The following is a 19,455-nucleotide window of genomic DNA, read 5'->3' as shown; positions in this document are numbered from 1 at the left end:
GAATTCTCTCTCACCATAGCTGCTTGTCACAACAGACACTAACCAGTTTGGTTAAATATGTTGACACTCGCTCACTCACAAGAACCCCACGGCTAGCACCGGTACTTACCTTCAGCACTCTAAAGTGAATTAACTTGTCACAAAACAACTTCGCCCAGACATCTCTTGCCATGTCACAACTTCTGGGTTTCCTTTCCACCCGCGTGACAGTTGCAAGTTGCAACTCCCAACTCCACAGCTATATATCTCTACTCTTTTGGGAACTTACGAACCCAGATAAAAGAACTCAAAAACATCCCAACTGACTATCAATACCTCCTCCAAGAATATTTGACAAAACCTCATATTTCACATATGGTCCATGGTGAGTATCACATTACACAAGCATCCTAGTGAAAACATTAGAAAAACAAAACAAAACAAAAACAAAAACAAAAACCTGTCCAAAAGTGAATTTCCATTAAAGCATCAAATGTACATAAGAGGTACCTAACACAAAAATGGGATATCTATCTTATCTCTACACAAATGCATATACAAGTTAAGAAGCTATCTTTCCTGCAATATCATCCAACATCCCTCTTCTCTTCTCTCGGGAGAAGCTCAGCCACCAAGATTTTGTACCCAAGGAAAGCGAACAGTTTTGATACCTTTTCGCCCTGCTGTTTGCATTGTTTTTGCAACAAGTTTAGACATGAATTACGTACTTCTGCATCTCGGGCTTCTGCTTCAACTTGCACCTGTTGGCTCCTTGTTAGCCAGCCAAGGCCAAGGACGAGAACTAAGGAGAGACAACTTGATTTATCTTCAAGAATAGACAGGGACATGCTATTAATAATGAATTACTAGAAAAAAAAAATTGAAAAAAGCTACCAATAGGCCATAATTAGACCTTCTGGAATCGATCATGTACTCTCAAGGCTTCAAGGATGCTGTCAACCCAACTGCAAAAATAAATATTGAATGAGCTACAAAGAAACCTACCAAATCATACATGTACCCTACGACTAGTACTTTCAAGCCAATTTATTTTGACATAAGAATGCCCTTTTTCATGTGGAACAAACCTTTGGACTGAATTAGTTTTTAATAAGCATTCACAAGAATATTATCTTAGAAAGAAGTTAGCATATTGCAGACATCCTACTTTTCTGTTAATTATAAAACTAAAATGAAGGAGAAAACAAACATTATTTGAACAAGTAATACAAATAAAAATTCAGCCATAAGCAATAGTAACACCTTAAGAAAGTGTGCAAGTAATTTAATTATGTTAGAAGTTTAAGAGGAAAATGAAAGTAATTAAACACATAATGCAAATAAAGAAACATGAACAAGCAGTAGCAACACCTTCAGAAATATCCCCATAATTTCATTAAGTATATTAAAATTGTCAAATCAAACACACATGAGCTTTTCTTCCATTTCTATAAGATTTTTTTTATACATGCCAGTACCATGCTGTACTCTTAAGCACAAGGATTGTGCAATCATCAATTAAAATTTTGGAAGAATACAAGCCTGAAAAGAAGAAAAAGGCTAAAAGAGAGAATTACCCTTCTAGACCTGGATTTGTTGGGTAGTATACATTTCTCAAGCCTGATCTTTTTGCAGCCAAAGCAGTTGTTTCACCAATACAGGCAACTGCATTGCCCCACCGCTCAGATTCTGAAAGAAGATTGACCCAAGCACTGTTCCAATAGAAATGTATCAGTGTATTAAATAAAACAATCCCACCTGAAATCCTAGGTAAATCTAGGCATCCCAATGGGCAAGAACAGTAGTGTTCCCTGAAACTGTATCCTTTCCAAAAAAAAATATTTAGAACCTGCACCTCCATGGTGGCTGGCACCAAACCAAGATAGTCAAATGCACAAATGTATGATTTGGGGGAGGGACTAAGCAGTAAGCAATCAGTTCCAATTTAAAAATGACATCCTAAGTGGATATAAGATCTTCCAAAAGAGTTACAGAATCACATAGCATGATGCCACAAACTTCATATGAACCTGGAAAAACTAAATAAAATCACTGAAGTGCACCAATTGCTTACCGAACTGCAGATGGTGAAGCTACTGCAACAACAGGAGCAGAAAGTGCTTGCTTGAAAACCATTTCATCCACATCATTGACAGGTACCTGGACCAATTAGCTGTTATGAGCTACCCAATTCAATTTAGTTTTCATATGGACAGTGATAACATATGCAAATTTTCTGCCATGTGCATTTATGAACTCTCCATTGATGCAGAAAAGATGCCAACATGCAATGCATCACCATAGTTGCCAACAGGCACATTTAAGCATGCTATCAAGTTAATTCTCACAAGCAGAGGGAAGCTAATCAAACAAATGTTAAGGATGGATGAGTTAGGTGTATTTTCTAGACTTTGCTTGACACCAACATAGCAATTCCTGAGTTAATTTTTTAGAATCAAATAAAAATTTAAACCCAAGTACAGGAACAGTCTTTCATGGCAATCTATTAACCCAACAACATCAGGCTGAGAATATAATAAATATCCATGATCAGACAGAATGTCAATAATTTTTGGTATGCATTTTTTATTTTTTGATGGGCAATAACTTTTGATATCCAAGAAAACACCAAACCTAATGTAGGACAGTAAATAACCCCTGGGTCGCAGGATTTTTTTTTTGATAGGTAAATAATCTTTGTATTAAGAGAAAGAGAGTATACATGCTGTATACAAAATGGACAAAAGACACAAAAACCTGCTACCATGCCCTAACGAGAGCCTACCTCTGGGTTGCTGAATTTTGTTTTTTGGTAGGCAATAACTTTTCATATCCATGAAAATACCAAACCTTATGTAGGACATTAAATAACCTTTGGGTCGCAGAATGATAAGAGTTGGATATCCATAACATGAAACTCATACAAGAATAGAACACCTATATACCAACACTGAAATACATTACCGTTGTGTATGTGTTCAGCCTTGTGACCTCAAATCCACGACTAGACAGGCCTTCCTCTGAAACAAATATGCAAAAATAGCCACTCAAATTTAATTTTCACCAACTTTTATCTCATCCGAAGATCATAAACATCATGAATTACACCTAACTGCAAACAAACAATAGTAGTCTTATGATTACCTCAACATATCTTCCTTCTACATATGAGACATGACAAAAACTTACCAAATGCAAAAGTCTTAGTCTAATTCACGCAAAATCAAATATAGAGGAGAGGTTTAATATAAATTAGTTGATTCCTAAGCAGTAAAATTTGCTCAGAGTCTAAAGGGCCAAATAAAATCAAAAGTTCCTCTAGAAGTTCCCTGGGACAGAAATTTTTCTACAAGGTTGACTATCATGGGGAAAGAAGATCTTTCTATGAATCAATAGACTCAAGACAGGACAAACTCTTAGTTCATCAGCACAGTGGTTGAAATTAGCAATCAAGAAAAAGAATAAATCCATGGATTATTATAAGCCTAACCATAGAGTTACACACCATAGTTGCAATTTTAATGATGCTTATTGTCGATGAAAAATAAGAACAGTTCAGTAATAATATAGCAAATTGTAATTAATGTTATTACAGTTCGAGACAAATTTTATAGTTAGGAGGTTAATATCCAATATAAAAGGGAAGGGTATCCAACATCTTTAAATTTTAATGTGCATGTAGGTTAGTATATAAAGCGCAATACTGATGCCACCTCAGCATTTTTGCTATTGCAGCTGTCTATTTGTCAATTGTCACTGATATTCATGTGTATTTTTCACAACACACCTTGGATAGTCACATTCTAGATCATTCTTCCTCCTTCATGGTCTCACTTGAAATTGGCTTTGCAAAGTTCCAGATGGTAGATATCATATGTGGAAATCCTTCTTGTTCTTTATATCTCATTGGCATTATTTCTCTATTACAAGCCTACTAGATAAAATTTAGTTCCTTAGCATTTCAATTTTTGGGCAAAGGAGGACATTAAAACTCCTCACAATCCAAAATGCTACACACCCATGGATTTTTCCCTATAGGAACATAGCATTTACCTTGTCTGGAAGTAATTCACCAACCACTTATGTTAATATCTTCTATCATAACCAAATTCTTCTAACTGGACAAGCAAATCTAGTTTATAATGGTAATGAAGCCATGAATAGGAGAAAGCCTTTTAAAGTTTATTCAAGGAGGAAAGAGAAGACCTAGGTAAACTTTAAGTAGGATTAATATTAATTAAAATTGAATTATGATTGGTATTTGTTGGATTTTAATTAGTATTAGCTAGTTAAGTTATAATATAATTTGAACACAATAGGTTATTAGAGTCCTAATAGACTTTGGATGTTATAATTAAAATTAGAGTCATAATAGGTTATTAGAATCCTAATAGACCTTGGATTGCTTAGAGAAGCCTATAAATAGGCTAATTGATGTAAATCAAAAGGATGAATTGATATTAATAATATTATATTTTCTTTCATTGTAAGTGTTGCAATCCTCAATGGTGAGACTCCATTTATTTTCTTCTAGGTGAGACTCCTAGAAGGCCTTAGTGAGACTTTAAGGTTTTCGATCTTTTTTTCGTTGTTTCTTCTTTCTCTTTATTTCTTATCTTATATTTTTCTCTACCATAAAATTTATTCCTTGTTCCTCTCCTTACACCCAAAAAATAAAACCATAGCCCACCTACTTTTCAGTATAGACAACCATCCTAGGGTTGTCCTACATCAAGCCATCTTCTGGAATCATGATTTTTTGAAGGTAGAACTTAGAATAGTCAATCATGAAACTCAGTGTGGAGATCATTAGTTTATTTTTCCTAAGGGATCTATTCACCCTGGATGGTATTTTCATATCACAACCACTAACTTCACCATTTTATCCCAGTGCAGTGGTAATGCACAACTACATTTTTCTATCTTTATGAGCAAATCTTGCAATCATGCAGAGTATCTCACTTGAATTAAATTGACATAAATTTTGTGTGCACAACCAGACTGAGCTAATAAAGTAAACAATAATTTGTCCTGTTACATATCAGAAAGAAGACAAACTGAAAAATAACAATATGCCAACTTTGAATGTGGCAAGCACTAGAACAACCAAAACATCCATCAAAACAAAGCATGGAAGCAGAACCATTGCACATACCAATCTCACCACTAGCTTTTGCAGATGCAGGATATAATACTGTGCATGTTCTGTTCCCATCCTTTGGAAGCTCTGAAGCCAAAACCTTACCTGTCGCTGAAGAGCAGGAATCCATAGATACTGTCAAGTTAGATTCCAATATCTGTAGAGGCCAAACATTCTACCCAACAACCAAATTTACTGAACAAAATATAATTGCATTTCACAACTACATTACACAATAGATAGTTAAACCACATATATGGTGTCTAGAACTCAGAATCAAAGCTTATCCACCATAACATGTTTATATGATAGTGATGAATTATTCCCATCACCAAATATTTGCAGACAGGTAAGAGCCTAAAAACTATTCATGTAGTCTTAAAAGAAAGCATTTACTTGAAATAACACTGCAAAAGAAAGCATGATCTTGAAATAACACTGCAATAGAGTGATGCTGAAGTTCTGTATAGGACAATTCTGTAGTGACTACACCACAAAACAGCCATTGTCAGCAACACCTGAGTTGTGTTTTGCAATATTAGAGCAATTATAACAAAAGATATCTGCAAAACCATAAATTGCCTTTTTTTGTTATGAGAGGAGAATTTTCAGAACTGAATCTTGAAGAAATATGATTGTCAATGTATATATTCAATTGTGCCACTTCAGTTATAGGCATCCCCAATCTCAATCAAGTATTAGAGCCCACTGATGATCTGATAAGAGACTCTGCCAAAACTTATTTAGTTGCTGCATTTCAGATGGCAAGCATTTCCAATGTTGATACTATTGAAATGAAATTGAGAATTGTGACATGTCAATTTCATGCCAGAACTGTGACCCACTACCCCATAAATGGCAGATTGAAAAGTATTTGTCAGATCAATCACAATATTAAATTTTAAGAGAAAATTTGTTAAGTATGCCCTTAAGGCTCCACTCACGGAGAAAGGGGCTGGGGCGAGGATGTACCTGGACTAGTTTTAGCAAGGAGGAAAAGAAAAATATGCAACCTATTTAAAAGAAAAATAAAATATAACATTAAATTTTCTCAAGTATGGGTCCATGTTATTCTTTTGTAACACCAACAACTAAATTTCTTTCCCCCACCAGAAAAAAACATAAGACAATCATCAAAATTTTAAAGATTTTTTAATAAAGGTATCAAATTATCAACAGCTGGTTTATTGTCGGAAAAGGAAATTACAAGAAGATTTTTTGGACATAAGCACATTGGAGACATTATTATCTTTTAACTCAGAAAAAGATGCATTTTCAAATTAGAAAGCGAGAGCATGATGTAATGCTGATTAGATAATAAACCAATTTATACGTTTCCATCACACAGAGGGCTTTGAATTGCTCGTGTCAGTTCAAATCAATACACAAGCAAGAAATTTTCACAATCATTATCAGAACAATGTGGAAAAAAAAGGATATTCAATATGCCAAATTTAATTCTCCAATCCAAAAAAATTGACCAAAGTCATTGAATAAAATGTGCAACTTCCAGAACAGCAGCAAAACCTATGTTACCAATATGAATTCCTAGCTTTTAATTTTGATGACATTTCTTCTGTTGGCAAGAAGATTCCAACTATCCATCACTAAATAACGTTTGAGACTCCAATATTAATTCCTTCTCTTCAAGTTTTGTGGCCAACAAAGCAAGCATAACAGTTGAAGAACATAATGCAGGTATAGATTTATGCACATATATACTTATCAAAAAAAAAAAAAATTGTGCACATCATAGCATATACAAGCAAATGCATCAAACCTTTTGATGGGGCAAATGCAACTCTGAGTGATTGCTTTGAGGACTGCATTACTTCTTCAAATACACTTTGTGTACCAGATCCTACAACACCAACCTTTACGCACGGGGCTCCAGCAGCCCTAGGAAAAATGAAAATCATTACTAAGATGAACAGAAATTTAAAACCAAAAACATAATAAAAAACAAGTATCATCATTCAAGATCTTTGGACACTCTTGATGTGTTACTGCATTGCTTAAAAATGGACACATACTGAACATCTTTCATTCAAGCATCACATGCACTCTCTTTAGTGAGAATATATAAACATCAAATGCTAAACACGTGTACACACAAAAACAAAGAACAGTATCCTGATGAAATTCCACTAGAAATGCTAAAATTTAGAAGAAAATTGCTTAAACCTGAGTTTTATTAATAATACATGATCCATCAGATATTAATCAGAGAAAAATTTGTCAATCAAACAATCCAATGTTGTTTCCATCAGAAAAACAGGTTCAAACAGGAAATGTATACCAAGTTCCTCATTAGAACAAATCAAGCACAACCAAGACCATTATATAGTATACCTGTCTGTACCATTGACAGCCAAGACTCACTAGAATTTCCTAGACTCCCAAAATACAATGTGATTCCATCAAGAATCCAAATAATTTCAATAGAGTCAATCCTCAGTTCCAAAACTAGTCCAAAAATGATTATTAACCAAGGAAAAGAAAATATATATTCAACAAGAGTTACAACACTTAGGAGAAGGAAGAAAGAAGTATTATGGAGAACTAGTAATTTAAAAAATAAAAATTTGTATCACTTCAGCCTACAAGAAAAACAATACCGATGAAACATTGTTGTCACATATAGGGGGAAAATTGTATACCCTAGGGGAAAAAATGATGACTGCATCTAAATCAGAAAAATTGTAAAAATCCCCTAGAGTGGGCAGTACATTGCTTGCAAGTTCTAGCCCTTACTTCCATGCCTCGAGAAAGACCAAACCCGCTTCAGGTGAAGTTATGATGATCCAGTCAAATGCAGTATCTGCTGCCATCAAGGAACATGGTAAGAAGAAACAAACAGCATCAAATATCATTTGTAGTTGTATTCTAAGCTAGGTTGAGCGAGCAGTTAATGCATTAAGAAAGCAACTAGTTCTAGGAATGACAAACATTATTAAAAAAATGGGTTTCAATGACATTATAATCACATTTTATCCTTCATAGAAATCATCTTGCATGACGAAATTCCCAAGGAGTGCAGCACATAAAAAGGAAGCAGATCCACTACTACTCATGGTACGCATGTTGAATTTAGGATCGTAGGATCGACTGAGTTGGGTCAGTCAAGAGCAACTGAATTTACCCAGATGAGGCACAAGATCCGAAGCCCAAATCACAACATGTATCCATTTTATGCTCACAACCCAAAATTAAGAAGATTTGGCAAAATAGGGCTTCCTTCCTAATAAGCAAACAAACACAGAACTGGTCAAACAATGGTTCAACATGTCCAACACAAGCAACCTAAATCAGCATGTAGAATCTGTTATCATATATGGCCCTAAGTATGATCTGAATTCTGAAATTATGACATGTACATTAAAAAATAATAACAATAATAATGAAAATAATTAAAAAGTTGCTGCAAACCAAAGACAAGCTAAATTGGAGATTGAGAGCTTACCACTTAATACAGAAGAAAGCCTATCCAAATCAGGTCCCTTTGTGTGTTGAATGAGTGGAAACTCCAAACAGTTAATCCCATGTTCAGCCTGAACCCATCATCAAAAATACCAAGCTTAGCTCTATATCATATACATTGTTGCGGTAGATACACCAATCCAAAACCTTATATATCATAATCACTCATGATTTTTTAGTATCACCATCACTCATGGTACTAATGAACCCCGATACAACCAAAATCGGTAATGAAACAAGGTACTGCCTTATACAGGTATTTTTTTTACTCTTTTTCAGAAGTTCCTGAAAAAATGAAACTTCAAAATTCATTCCAAGAACCACACACTGAAATAATGAAATGAGTAAAGTTTACAGTTTATAAGCTACCGGTTAAGTTCATCAGAGTGCTGGAAAAAATTAGTCCATTTTAGAGGGAGGGAGGGGGAATTAATTTACTATTTAACAGCAAAATAAAACCACTGGTCCACTATCACCTGCCCCAATATCTTCAAAAGGCTAGTAAATGAGCATAAGAGATACAAAGTGAATAGAGAGAAGAGAAAAGGAGAGGGGAGTGCAATTCAAGAAAGAGAGTGTTGATTCCAAGACCTCTAGGACCAGAGTTCTAATACAAAGTTAAACAGCTAGTTTCCCTGTAACCTGTTAAAGGAAAGGATCAGCAATGTGCCTCAAGCTGGCTAACAATAAATTTGATTTTATCCATCTCACCAGATTAAACAAAATAACCCATAAAAGAACTTTTCAAGCAAAATAAAAATAATAATACATTAATGTGCCTTTTCTTAGGCATTTTTAATATATTTTTTTCTTTTTGCCTATCAAAAAAAAACAAAATATAAATAATAATAAAAATAATAGTACCGTAAACGTAAAGCTATCACTTTAAATAAAATAATCATAATGATACTAATAATAATAATAGAGTTGGCTTCAACAAGGCATCTTTGTATAAATAATATATTAATCAACAAATCAGCCATGAATAGTTATTCATCCCAAAGGCAAAATCAAGAATGAGATTTAGTCACAACATCTGTATAAATTTATGTCTAAATGAATCCAGATATAAAGTTGTGATACATTGTCTTTAACCTTCAACATTCAACAAAAAGGTAGTTCCAAAATGAAAATCATATTCTGATTTTAAATTAAATAGGCTTTTACTTATTGAACTAACAAAAGAGATAAATGACTACTACTTGATATCTTTTCAAGGAAATTTTAAGGCTATATTCTCTTAGTGGAAAATGGTAAGGAATGGGGAAAAAATGATTTTCTTAGGCAATGTTTGGTTCCTAGAAAATTTGAGGGAAAATGTGAGGGAAAGAAAATAGAGAAGAAAAATGAAAAGAAAGAAAAAGTAAAGGAAATATGCTACTTCAAATTCATTTCATTTATTTTAAATTTTCGATATAAAGATTAAATAATTTTAAAATGTACATTTTAAACTAATTTTAGTTATATTTGATTTTCTTTTATATTTTCCAATAGGACAATCAAACAAGAAAAAATCATTTTCCTTAACATTTTTTTCTTTCCTTAGTACTTTCCAGGATTTAAACATTAGATTTAGATATCATGGAAAATAGGGGAAATGATAAAAGATTTTTCTCCCAGTTTTCTTAAATCTTTAAAGAAAAAAAAACAAAAACAAAAAGGAAAATTTTTAAAATTGCAGTTGTCAGTAATTTAATTTCTTTCACTCAACTTTTCCATGGATAACCAAATAAGATCAAATACAATGTTGTTCTCAAATAGATTTTGAGAATCACACGTGAGCCTGAGCCATGTAAACAGTTTGTTAAACAACATCAGTGGAAGATGTTTGACGTTTGCACAGTGGCAATTGGCACACAGCTACCTAATACGAGAAGTTCCTCATCGTCAATTCTTGCCCTATGTAACTCACGGGTGTTGTTGGAATCCAATTTCAGAGATTATTTCTTGTTGAACTCCTGTCATACGTATACCAAGTAATTTATTGTCGATCCAATCCTATAAGGCTATAACGAAGCATGTACCACCTACTTCTTCTGTAAAGTCAACTAGAGAAATTTTGGAGGATAATGAAAGATCGCCATTGACACCTCAAGCAAACTTCTTGAAGACGCTTTTCACAAATATGCGCCCACTTTCCTCCATTTTCCCTCTCAATTTTGACGTTTTCCTTACAGAAACTGAGAAAAATGCGATGCTCGTTACAACATTTAATCAAACACCTAATGTGACTACTTAATCATCAATTCACCCCACCCTCCAACAAATCCAAAAGATATACTGTCAGGAAAAAAAAAATGAAGATATCCAAGTTGTGTGTATATATATATATAAGGAGAGAGAAAAAGGCACACAGAAACAAACAAACACATTGCTAACCCTAGTTTGGGAATTGAGAAATCAAAAACTTCTAAAAGCCAAAAATTAGAGAGTAAAAAAAAAAGAAAAGAAAAAAGACGTACCAGAACATTGATAAGCTTGCCATTCTTGCCATGTTCTCTGGTAACAACGACTTTCGGCTGCAAGTAGGAAGTAGAAGAGGAAGAAACTTGGACTCGGCAGAAGGGAGAAAAGATTCTCCCGTGAAGTCGCAGGGGCGGAGACGAAGAAGAAGACGGTGGAGGAGAGAGAGAGGAGAGAGAGAGGTGAGCCATTGGGAAGGGAGACGTGTTGCGTTGAGAGGGTCGTGCAAGGGCCAGCTGTTACCACATCCGCCCCACCTTCCTTTTATTCGCTCCCACACACTATTTTATTTTATTAGTGTTGGATTTGTTTACTAATTACCAGTTTAAATTAGTACACCGCCCCAAAAACGGAAACGTTAGGTACACCTGTGGAAGCTGCTGGAAGCCACGTAGCACACCGTGGGGTACCATGTCAAATTGATATCAGACACACAATCATTTCCCATCCACTCCCCACAATCATGTGATTGCCTTCTGGAGCTGGAGCTCTGCCGTGGACAGCGCGACCCGCTCCTCCCCGTCTTCGTCGTTGCTTCTGCTGGGGACACTAAATCCGAGAGTTTGTATGGTAATCCAACGGTACAGATTTGGTTATGGTTTGCCCTTTGCTAGTGTGGCAAGAGTTGCTTTTCCTTCGTTATGCGCCCTTTGCTGCAACACAAGGGGCTCAGCGGCTCAGCCTTTCCAAGGCTACGAATTAATTAATAGGCGTGTTAGGGTGGGGCCGGTGGGTCCGAGCTTCATCACTCATGAATCATGATAATCACGAATCACGATGGACCTTCGCCGTCCTAATCTTCCGTCACTACTCTTTCGGTGTTTCCAATTTTGCAGCCGCCCAACTTCTGATAGCATTTTCCTTTTTTAAAATAATAAAAAAAGTGTTAATCAAACTGAATTTTTTTTCATTTTTTACAATTATTATATATGTGTGAACCCTCGGATTTTCTCAGCTTTCCTCTGTTTGCTAAATAATTTTAACAAAACCGGATAAATAATTATCATTTCAATTTATGACATTAATTGGAGATTAAAAGTGCGTTTGGATTGTAGGAAGTATTTCTATTTTTTTTCAATATTAAAAAACTTATATCTTTAATCCGAAGTTACTGACAAGCCTCAACATTGCCGTGAATCGGTGCTGATAAATTGGCCCAATGCTATGGATCGGAAGAGCTGCAAGTTTTTCACTCATCAGACAAGTACATTATGCAGCAGATGGCAGTCCATCCAACAATAAGGAAAAAAATGTGACAGAGCACAAACAAGGGCAACACAAGCATCCAGACATTGCTGCACTGGGCTAAGGCCGAATTTTCAAATCCTCCTCTCTATAAGATTCGTCAATATCCAAAAACCTAGATAAAGGGGAAAATTGCATGAAATCTCAATGCAGCCAAATTACACCCATTCCTAGCAGCCTCTACTTTAAACCAAATTAACCACATCAAGAACCCATTTGAATCATGAATGGAACCAGAGAACATTTTCTGGTTCATGAAACAAACCAGCACACAACATTTGCTAGATCATGTATTCCAATAAGTTTCATTTTACCTCCCGCAATAATAAACAAATGTTTGATAAATCCCTAAAAAGAACTGCCTCATTGTCATCAAAATTCAGTTCCACTCCACAATTGGGAGGGGCTCGTGAGAATTCTACACAACCAAGCCAACTACAGAGAAATAAAGTTGATATGCTACTCTAATGTGATAATATCTAATCACTAGAACAAAATATGTCTCTTCCACAGCTCAATCTCAGCTAACTTGCTGTTGGTGGTTGCCATACACGGGGTAAGCCCCATATGCCGCAGCATACATGGTTGGGTCATGAGGTGGTGGCAGAGCATATCCATAACCATCATACACCTGCCCTCCATAGTACGCCCCACTCCACTGATTGCCAAAATCTGCCCTCATCTGCCAAATTCCGTAAGTGTTGGTTAGGAAAGATGAACAACCAACAAAGCACTAGAGTTAGAATTGGTTTACAATGAATTCCCTGGCCCCATCGCCATTTGAAGACATTCATCATTCCAGTTCCTTCCAAACATAATCTAACATAGGAAGAGAGAATTTGCCTGTTTATTTGCTGGATTCCGACCCCAAGAAAGACGGACTGTTTGCTTGCCAATTACTGTTCCATTCAATTTCTGTAGCGCATCCTCAGCATTGTTTCTGTCAAAATAGGTGATAAGGAGGATCAAGTCCACAACTGAACAAATAATAGAGGCTAAAGCTTTGAATATCATCCAATGAGGAGTTCTACCTGTTTGCAAATTGTACAAACCCACATCCTTTACCAACTGGTATTTTTACAGAGACAATCTCACCATATTGGGAGAAAGGCTGCCTGAGATCTTCATCAGAGACATTAGGATCAAGCCCTCCGACAAATATCTATAATGAAACATAGATTAGACAAAAGGGGAGAAGAAGTGTTGCCACTAACAGTTCGAACCACACAGAATGGCTGGACAACTCACTGTTGTGTTCATAGAGTCTCCATCAGATTGGACTGAGGCACCATTTGATGCATATCCACCTACCAAATCCAAAGATAGTATAGAAAGAAAATAAAACCCTTCAATTAAATTCCCAATTTAAAGCACTTCTCAAATTTTGTTTTACATATAACAGCAATTCAGTAAACAAAAAGGTCATGCCAACAGGAAAACGACAAAAAAGAAAATCTCAGATTCTTCAATGGCATATCCAGGAGCTATCCCCATCTGCAATTGGTGAAGAAATATTCTATAATCTACAAGTTATATGAAACCTGGAAAGAAAAGACAGTAAGATAAATCTGATGAAAGATAAGGAAATAAATATAGAACTCCTGCAAAGGTGTGACAGCTTGATAATGAGATACAATCATCAGAACCTATCTTCTCTTCTACCTCAATCAATGCATGAAATATGACCATCTAGCCAAAAAGAGAAGCACAAAACATCCCTCATTGAGGGGAATTACACCTACAGCACCCGATAACCACTTCCAACACAACAACACCAACTCCAACTCATCGCATTGCGTCCTTGCCACTGCAATAAAAACACCATACCACTTTCTTCACCCCTACCACAGTCATCACCAACTTTACCAACTATTCAAAGCTGCCCATATCAGCTTCGTTGAAGGAGATTTACAACTAAGAAGGTCCTATACTAGGTTACTTTGATATTATCTCATTTACAAAATATAAAGGAAAAATTTGCAGTTCCAGGCTAGTCTAGTAAGTAAATCCAGATACAGCAGTTTTCAGTTTATAGATAAACACCTGGATTGATCCTCACTATCAATTCATAGTGGCTAATCATTAGAACAGATCTGCTTCTCATTGCCCAGAAAGGAAGAACAACATTTAAACAGAATATAAAATATACCATCACAAAGCCAAAGAAAATAGAAGAACCCACTATGACCCTTTCAGAAGATGCAAACAAAAAGCATGTGAAATTGTCATTTTACCATGTGAAGAATATTGTTGTTGATATCCAGATGACTTCCTTGGAGTTGCTGCACCAATGCGCATGGGCCTACTCGAACAATATACACCATTCATTTCAGTCATGGCCTGTGACCTCTCATTCTCATCTCCAAACCTCACAAAGCCATAACCTTTTGAACGACCAGTATTGGCATCAAAGACAACTTTTGCAGCCTTAACAGATGGATATTTACCAGCAAAAGTTTCATGTAATAAGCTATCAGAAACATCTGAAGCTAAATCTCCTACAAATATGGAAAGATCAGGACCATTATCTGACCGCTTATCACCCATACTAAATGTTGCCCAGTTCAGCCGAAAGGGCTGATCTGTATTAGGCATCAACACACCAGCATAACCCTGTAGAACCTTCTCAGCCGCAGCATGTGAAAAAAATTCCACAAATCCATAACCCTCTGATGAACCAGTCTGCTTATTGCGAATAACCTTCATGGAAGCAAGCTGCAAGGTAGACGAAACTAAATTTTAGAGACCAAAAAGGAGCCGCAAACAAACAAACGAATGAAAACCAACACAGAAAGCACTTCTAAAAATGTTGTGTATATTCAGAAAGCACTTAAAGGGGAAGTTTGTCCAAGTGGGAGTTTGCGAGTATTTGAAGTAGAAAGGCAAAATAAAAAATAGTAGTCAGGGAAGTTATGTTCTTGAAGTTATATATGCATATATATAGGAGAAATCAATGGGTGCTCCTTGTGAACCTCTTTTTTAGGGGTGTCATAAAGATTTTTCTCTCCAATGACCAAAAAGATCCAGATTTTTAGGCATCCAGATCAAGAAAAAAGGTTGAAACCCCAGATTTTAGAATTTTGAATAAGCCATTACAGGGCTCACCTTTACTCCTAAAACAACTAGAGAATCAAAGGACACTTTTTTTCATGATTTTATTATTTAAAAATCACAGGAAGATTGTCCTAAAGAAATGCCTGATGTCTTAGCATGATTATAAATGAGTAAGTTCACTTGCCAAACTTCTCATGTCCCATGAACCACTATGTTTTCATTTTTCCATAATTCCTTGCCTGCTTATTGGGCTCACTCATCATTTCTAGACACTAATGAAAGAAATGACAGCAATAATTCCAGCAATTGACCTCCTCTTCATTATTTTCATGGAAGCCCAAATCATCTAAGGCCAGGCTCAAGTCTCATTTTTTCATAAGCCCAACAGTTTTTTTGGTACTTATGATAGCCAGGGATTTTCATGTGCACCACATGAGAAACAGAGCATGAGAGTGCAAGCTTTCACCAATGGTAGCCAATAACTAATATGTGTTGTTGTATATTCAGAAAGCACTTAAAGAGGAAGTTTGTCCAAGTGGGAGTTTGTGAGTATATGAAGTAGAAAGGCAAAATGAAATTAGTGGTCATGGAAGTTATGTTCTTGAAGTTTTATATATATATAGGAGAAATTGATGGGTGCTCTTTGTGAACCCCTTTTTTAGGAGTGTCATAAAGATTTTCTCTCCAATGGCCAAAAAGGCCCTAGATTTTTAGGCACCCAGATCAAGAAAAAAGGTTGAAAACCCATATTTTAGAATTTTGAATAAGCCATTACAGGGGTCATCTTTACTCTTTAAAACAACTAGAAAATCAAAGGACACTTTTTTTCATGATTTTATTATTTAAATCACAGAAAAGAAATGCCTAAATGCCTAATGCATCTCTATTAGAAAACTAATGCTTCAACTACATGTTTGCTTATTGAAAGATGGCAGAGAGGAAGTAGAATGTGAACTCTTTTTTTTCTCCCTTTTTCGTTGGTAAGAATTAACTTTTCCTCATATAACTGATGGACTTGCCTCAAGTGGCGGAGCTAGGAATTTATTTAGAAGGGGTAAGGTTTATGAAATTTATCCCAAGGAGGCAAAAAGACACAAAGCTTCTCTATTTAGCTCAGTGGTAAGTGTTGGTTTATTCACTTTTAGTGGTTAAGGATTCAAATCCTTCATCACACCATTTTCATTTTAAATTTTAACAAGGTGAATAACCCCCTGAGCCTTGACAAGCTGCAGCCCTGGACTTGAGCATGGAAATTTATCCAAGCAAGTGGAGTAAATTTTCTTTGAGGCACTTCATCTTAGGAGCACAGAAAGTAGAGGTCCTTTATACAAAAGGCAGAGTACTTGAAATAAAGACTGTGTTAGGGTTTTTACTTAAGAAACCTTAAATCTAAATGATGGACCAATAAGGTATATCATATATACCTCACCTGAAGATGGGAATACGATAATAGGGCAAGCTTTTTGTAGATTCTTTATCCAATATCCAAGCATGAAGGCATAAGTTTATACACACACACAGAGGCAAGTAGCTCGTTCAAGCAATTCTATAGGCTAATAGTGGCGATTTCCTTTTAGTTGACTGACATGATAGTCTAAATAAACTGAGACAATCAAACTTAAATTCTCCTACAACTTGCAATTTTAGCTCCATTATGTTCCAAGCTGTTTGACACATTGGAAATAAAGCCTCCTCGACATTTTTCAATCCACCATGATTTCAACCTATTGTGTATTCCACAATGGAATTACAACATTCACTTCCATAATTATTTTTCTGTTTGAATTTTCAAAAGGATGCTTCTGCTGCTGGTATAGAACACCATAGAGCAGGCATAGGTATAGTTATACAACTAGGAGGTTTTGGGCGGAAGACAGTCATATCACCGAACCAAAATAAAAAATTTAGCTCTCAAAATAAAGTCTCCTTAACATTTTTCAATCCACCATGATTTCAACCTATTGTGTACTCCACAACGGAATTACAACATTCACCTCCATAATCATTTTTCTGTTTCAATTTGCAGCAGGATGCTTCTGCTGCTGGTATAGAACACATAGAGTAGGCATAGGCATTTGAAGAGTCATATCACTGAACCAAAATAAAAAAATTTAGAACCATAATGAGAGAGACAAGCAATTCATGTCTCTCATTCAGCAACAATTTATTCAGAAGACGGATGATCAAAGTCAAGAGGACAAACAACTTACTAACAATCTAACACTCATACTAATAGTCCATTTTGGTAGTGTTTTTAAAAAACATTAAAAAACACTTTTAACCTAAAAAGTGTTTAAAAAATAAATAAATAAGGTGTTTTGACAAAATTTAGAAAACACTTGTTGAAAATTTGAAAAATTATTTATAGTGTTGAAAAATCAGATTAGTTGATTCTCTTAAAAACAATTTCAGCTAAAACACTTTAACTAAAAACATTGACTAAGAGTGCGTTTGACAGTGATTTTTGGAAGTGTTTCTAGTCTTTCTAACACTTAAAATTTTTTATCTTTTAAGTATTAAAAAAACTAGAAACACTTCATAAAATCACTGCCAAATACACTCTAACTCAATTAAACAATCTAACACTCAGACAAACAACAGGAATCGAGATTCTAATTTCTTTCTGATAAACAGATGAAGTAATGGTGAAAGCAATGAACATTGTAGACAATGTTTGCAATTCAAACTTGCTTGCTTGCATTCTTTTCAGATCGGCAATCATCATTACACTATGCTGGAAATACAAAAGCTACACTTATATCAAGTTCAAACAATTCTTCTACTCCCTGCAACAACTTTCCCTTTTATTTATAAATTAGCATCCCCTTTTAGGCGTTTCCTAATTTCTACCACCAAAGTCCTTTTTTTCCATGAAAAAGGCTTCTCTTTTTTACCTTCTAATAGCTTAAAATTTTATATGCATAGCATAAACCCTTCGACAAAACAACAAGACACAAATCCAATACGGAAATCTTAATGCAGATAACAGAAGAGCTATGAAAGAGACAGCAGAAATATAACAACTCGATCTACTAAATCCCATAAATTTAAAAGACTTCCGTACAATCCAAACCAATATGAACAGTTAAATTTGATGAGGAAGGGCAATAAAATCAAACCTCGCCAGTGGCAGCAAAGCAGCTATGGAGGTAATTCTCGTCCATCCAGTTATGGAGGTCGCCGACCCAGATCGTCCTGTTGTCGGCGTTGGATCCCTGCTGTTGCTGATGCTGCTGCTGATGCTGATGCTGATACTGATGAGGCTGGTGGTGATAAGCCACGAAGTGCTGCGGATAATGCTGCGGCGGCATCATCTGATGCTGCATTACCATCGCCGCCGCCGGATACTGCATGGCCATCCACTGCTGCGGCTGCGGAGGAGGCGGCGGCGGCTGTTGCTGCTGCTGATTCGCCTGTTGCGGATCAGAACCGTTGGTGGATTGCATCTTCGCCGCTCTCCGAACCCTCTCTCACTCTCCTTCTCTCTCTAAAATTACAGAACCGGATTGAAGAATAAGGAGTGAAGAGGATAAGAAGACAAAGAAGAAGAGCCTAGTGAATCTCGAAGTCTATAGAGAGAGAGAGAGAGAGAGAGAGAGAAGGAGGCGTGAGGAGGACGGAGGCAGGGTTTGGGGGGTTGAGGGGTGGTGGAGTCTGCGGTTACGGCTATAGAGAGGATTTGTTTTGGGGAGGATGACGGATTCATGGGTCGTTTTTGTAAACGCTGGTACCTCCTCGGCCGTACGATTAAGCCCCTCAGCTTCATCACTACCGTTGGATCACATGAGGGGATATGCACCGCTACTGTTGTGCACTCCTCGCGATCCGCCGCCAGCTGGTTCCTACGGTAATTTTTGGGACTTTACGATTTGTTTTAGATTTTCGAGAATCCCTCCCCGTCAATTTTATTTACCCCACCGAATCTATTCTAGGATTTTTCACTTTTTACCCCTCACTCCGATGTTGGGAACATTTCCGTCCCATATATGCTTCTATCTCTGCCATCTCTGGCACGGTTGGAGTCCGCCGCAAGTAAATTTATTTTCCAAATTTTTATTTTAATATGTCCATAAATTATTCAGGATTGGGTTAGT

At 36.1% G+C, this 19,455-nt stretch overlaps 2 protein-coding genes across 3 annotated transcripts; both read right to left on the bottom strand.

The window, feature by feature from the left end:
* Positions 1-440: 440 nt before the first annotated feature.
* Positions 441-12,076, bottom strand: LOC100250675 (uroporphyrinogen-III synthase, chloroplastic). 2 transcript variants are annotated; one of them, XM_010666289.3, is made up of 10 exons: positions 11,062-12,076; positions 8,583-8,670; positions 7,874-7,943; positions 6,900-7,018; positions 5,135-5,230; positions 2,944-2,999; positions 2,054-2,139; positions 1,557-1,691; positions 893-944; positions 441-805 (listed from the first exon to the last, which is right to left on the bottom strand). In XM_010666289.3, the coding sequence occupies exons 1-10, from the start codon at positions 11,251-11,253 to the stop codon at positions 782-784; spliced, it is 918 nt and encodes a 305-aa protein (XP_010664591.1). In that variant the 5' UTR covers positions 11,254-12,076; the 3' UTR covers positions 441-781. The 2 variants fall into 2 exon arrangements, with proteins under 2 accessions (XP_010664591.1, XP_002282338.2); XM_002282302.5 differs by having other exon boundaries at positions 7,874-7,940.
* Positions 12,077-12,598: 522 nt separating this feature from the next.
* LOC100257353 (polyadenylate-binding protein RBP47) lies at positions 12,599-19,133 on the bottom strand. The gene is made up of 6 exons (XM_003634312.4): positions 18,481-19,133; positions 14,542-15,022; positions 13,556-13,614; positions 13,339-13,469; positions 13,151-13,247; positions 12,599-12,989 (listed from the first exon to the last, which is right to left on the bottom strand). The coding sequence occupies exons 1-6, from the start codon at positions 18,805-18,807 to the stop codon at positions 12,828-12,830; spliced, it is 1,257 nt and encodes a 418-aa protein (XP_003634360.1). The 5' UTR covers positions 18,808-19,133; the 3' UTR covers positions 12,599-12,827.
* Between the last annotated feature and the right edge of the window lie 322 nt (positions 19,134-19,455).

Source organism: Vitis vinifera, chromosome 18 (genome assembly GCF_030704535.1).
Source record: "Vitis vinifera cultivar Pinot Noir 40024 chromosome 18, ASM3070453v1".
In the NCBI taxonomy this organism is placed as follows: Eukaryota; Viridiplantae; Streptophyta; class Magnoliopsida; order Vitales; family Vitaceae; genus Vitis; species Vitis vinifera.
The sequence above is the reverse complement of the archived record's forward strand: the minus strand, read 5'-3'. Positions and strand labels throughout refer to the sequence as shown.

Excerpts from the sequence above, each read along its gene's own strand:
- LOC100250675 (XM_010666289.3), bottom strand. The coding sequence starts at position 11,253 with ATGGCTCACCTCTCTCTCTCCTCTCTCTCTCCTCCACCGTCTTCTTCT. Across the intron at positions 7,019-7,873 it reads GTCTTTCTCGAGGCATGGAA|GGCTGCTGGAGCCCCGTGCG; the intron begins GTAAGGGCTAGA and ends CATTTTTCCTAG. Across the intron at positions 5,231-6,899 it reads TGCATTTGCCCCATCAAAAG|CGACAGGTAAGGTTTTGGCT; the intron begins GTTTGATGCATT and ends CCTGCTCTTCAG.
- LOC100257353 (XM_003634312.4), bottom strand. The coding sequence starts at position 18,807 with ATGCAATCCACCAACGGTTCTGATCCGCAACAGGCGAATCAGCAGCAG. Across the intron at positions 15,023-18,480 it reads GCTTTGCTGCCACTGGCGAG|CTTGCTTCCATGAAGGTTAT; the intron begins GTTTGATTTTAT and ends TCTACCTTGCAG. Across the intron at positions 12,990-13,150 it reads GGAATCCAGCAAATAAACAG|ATGAGGGCAGATTTTGGCAA; the intron begins GCAAATTCTCTC and ends GGAATTTGGCAG.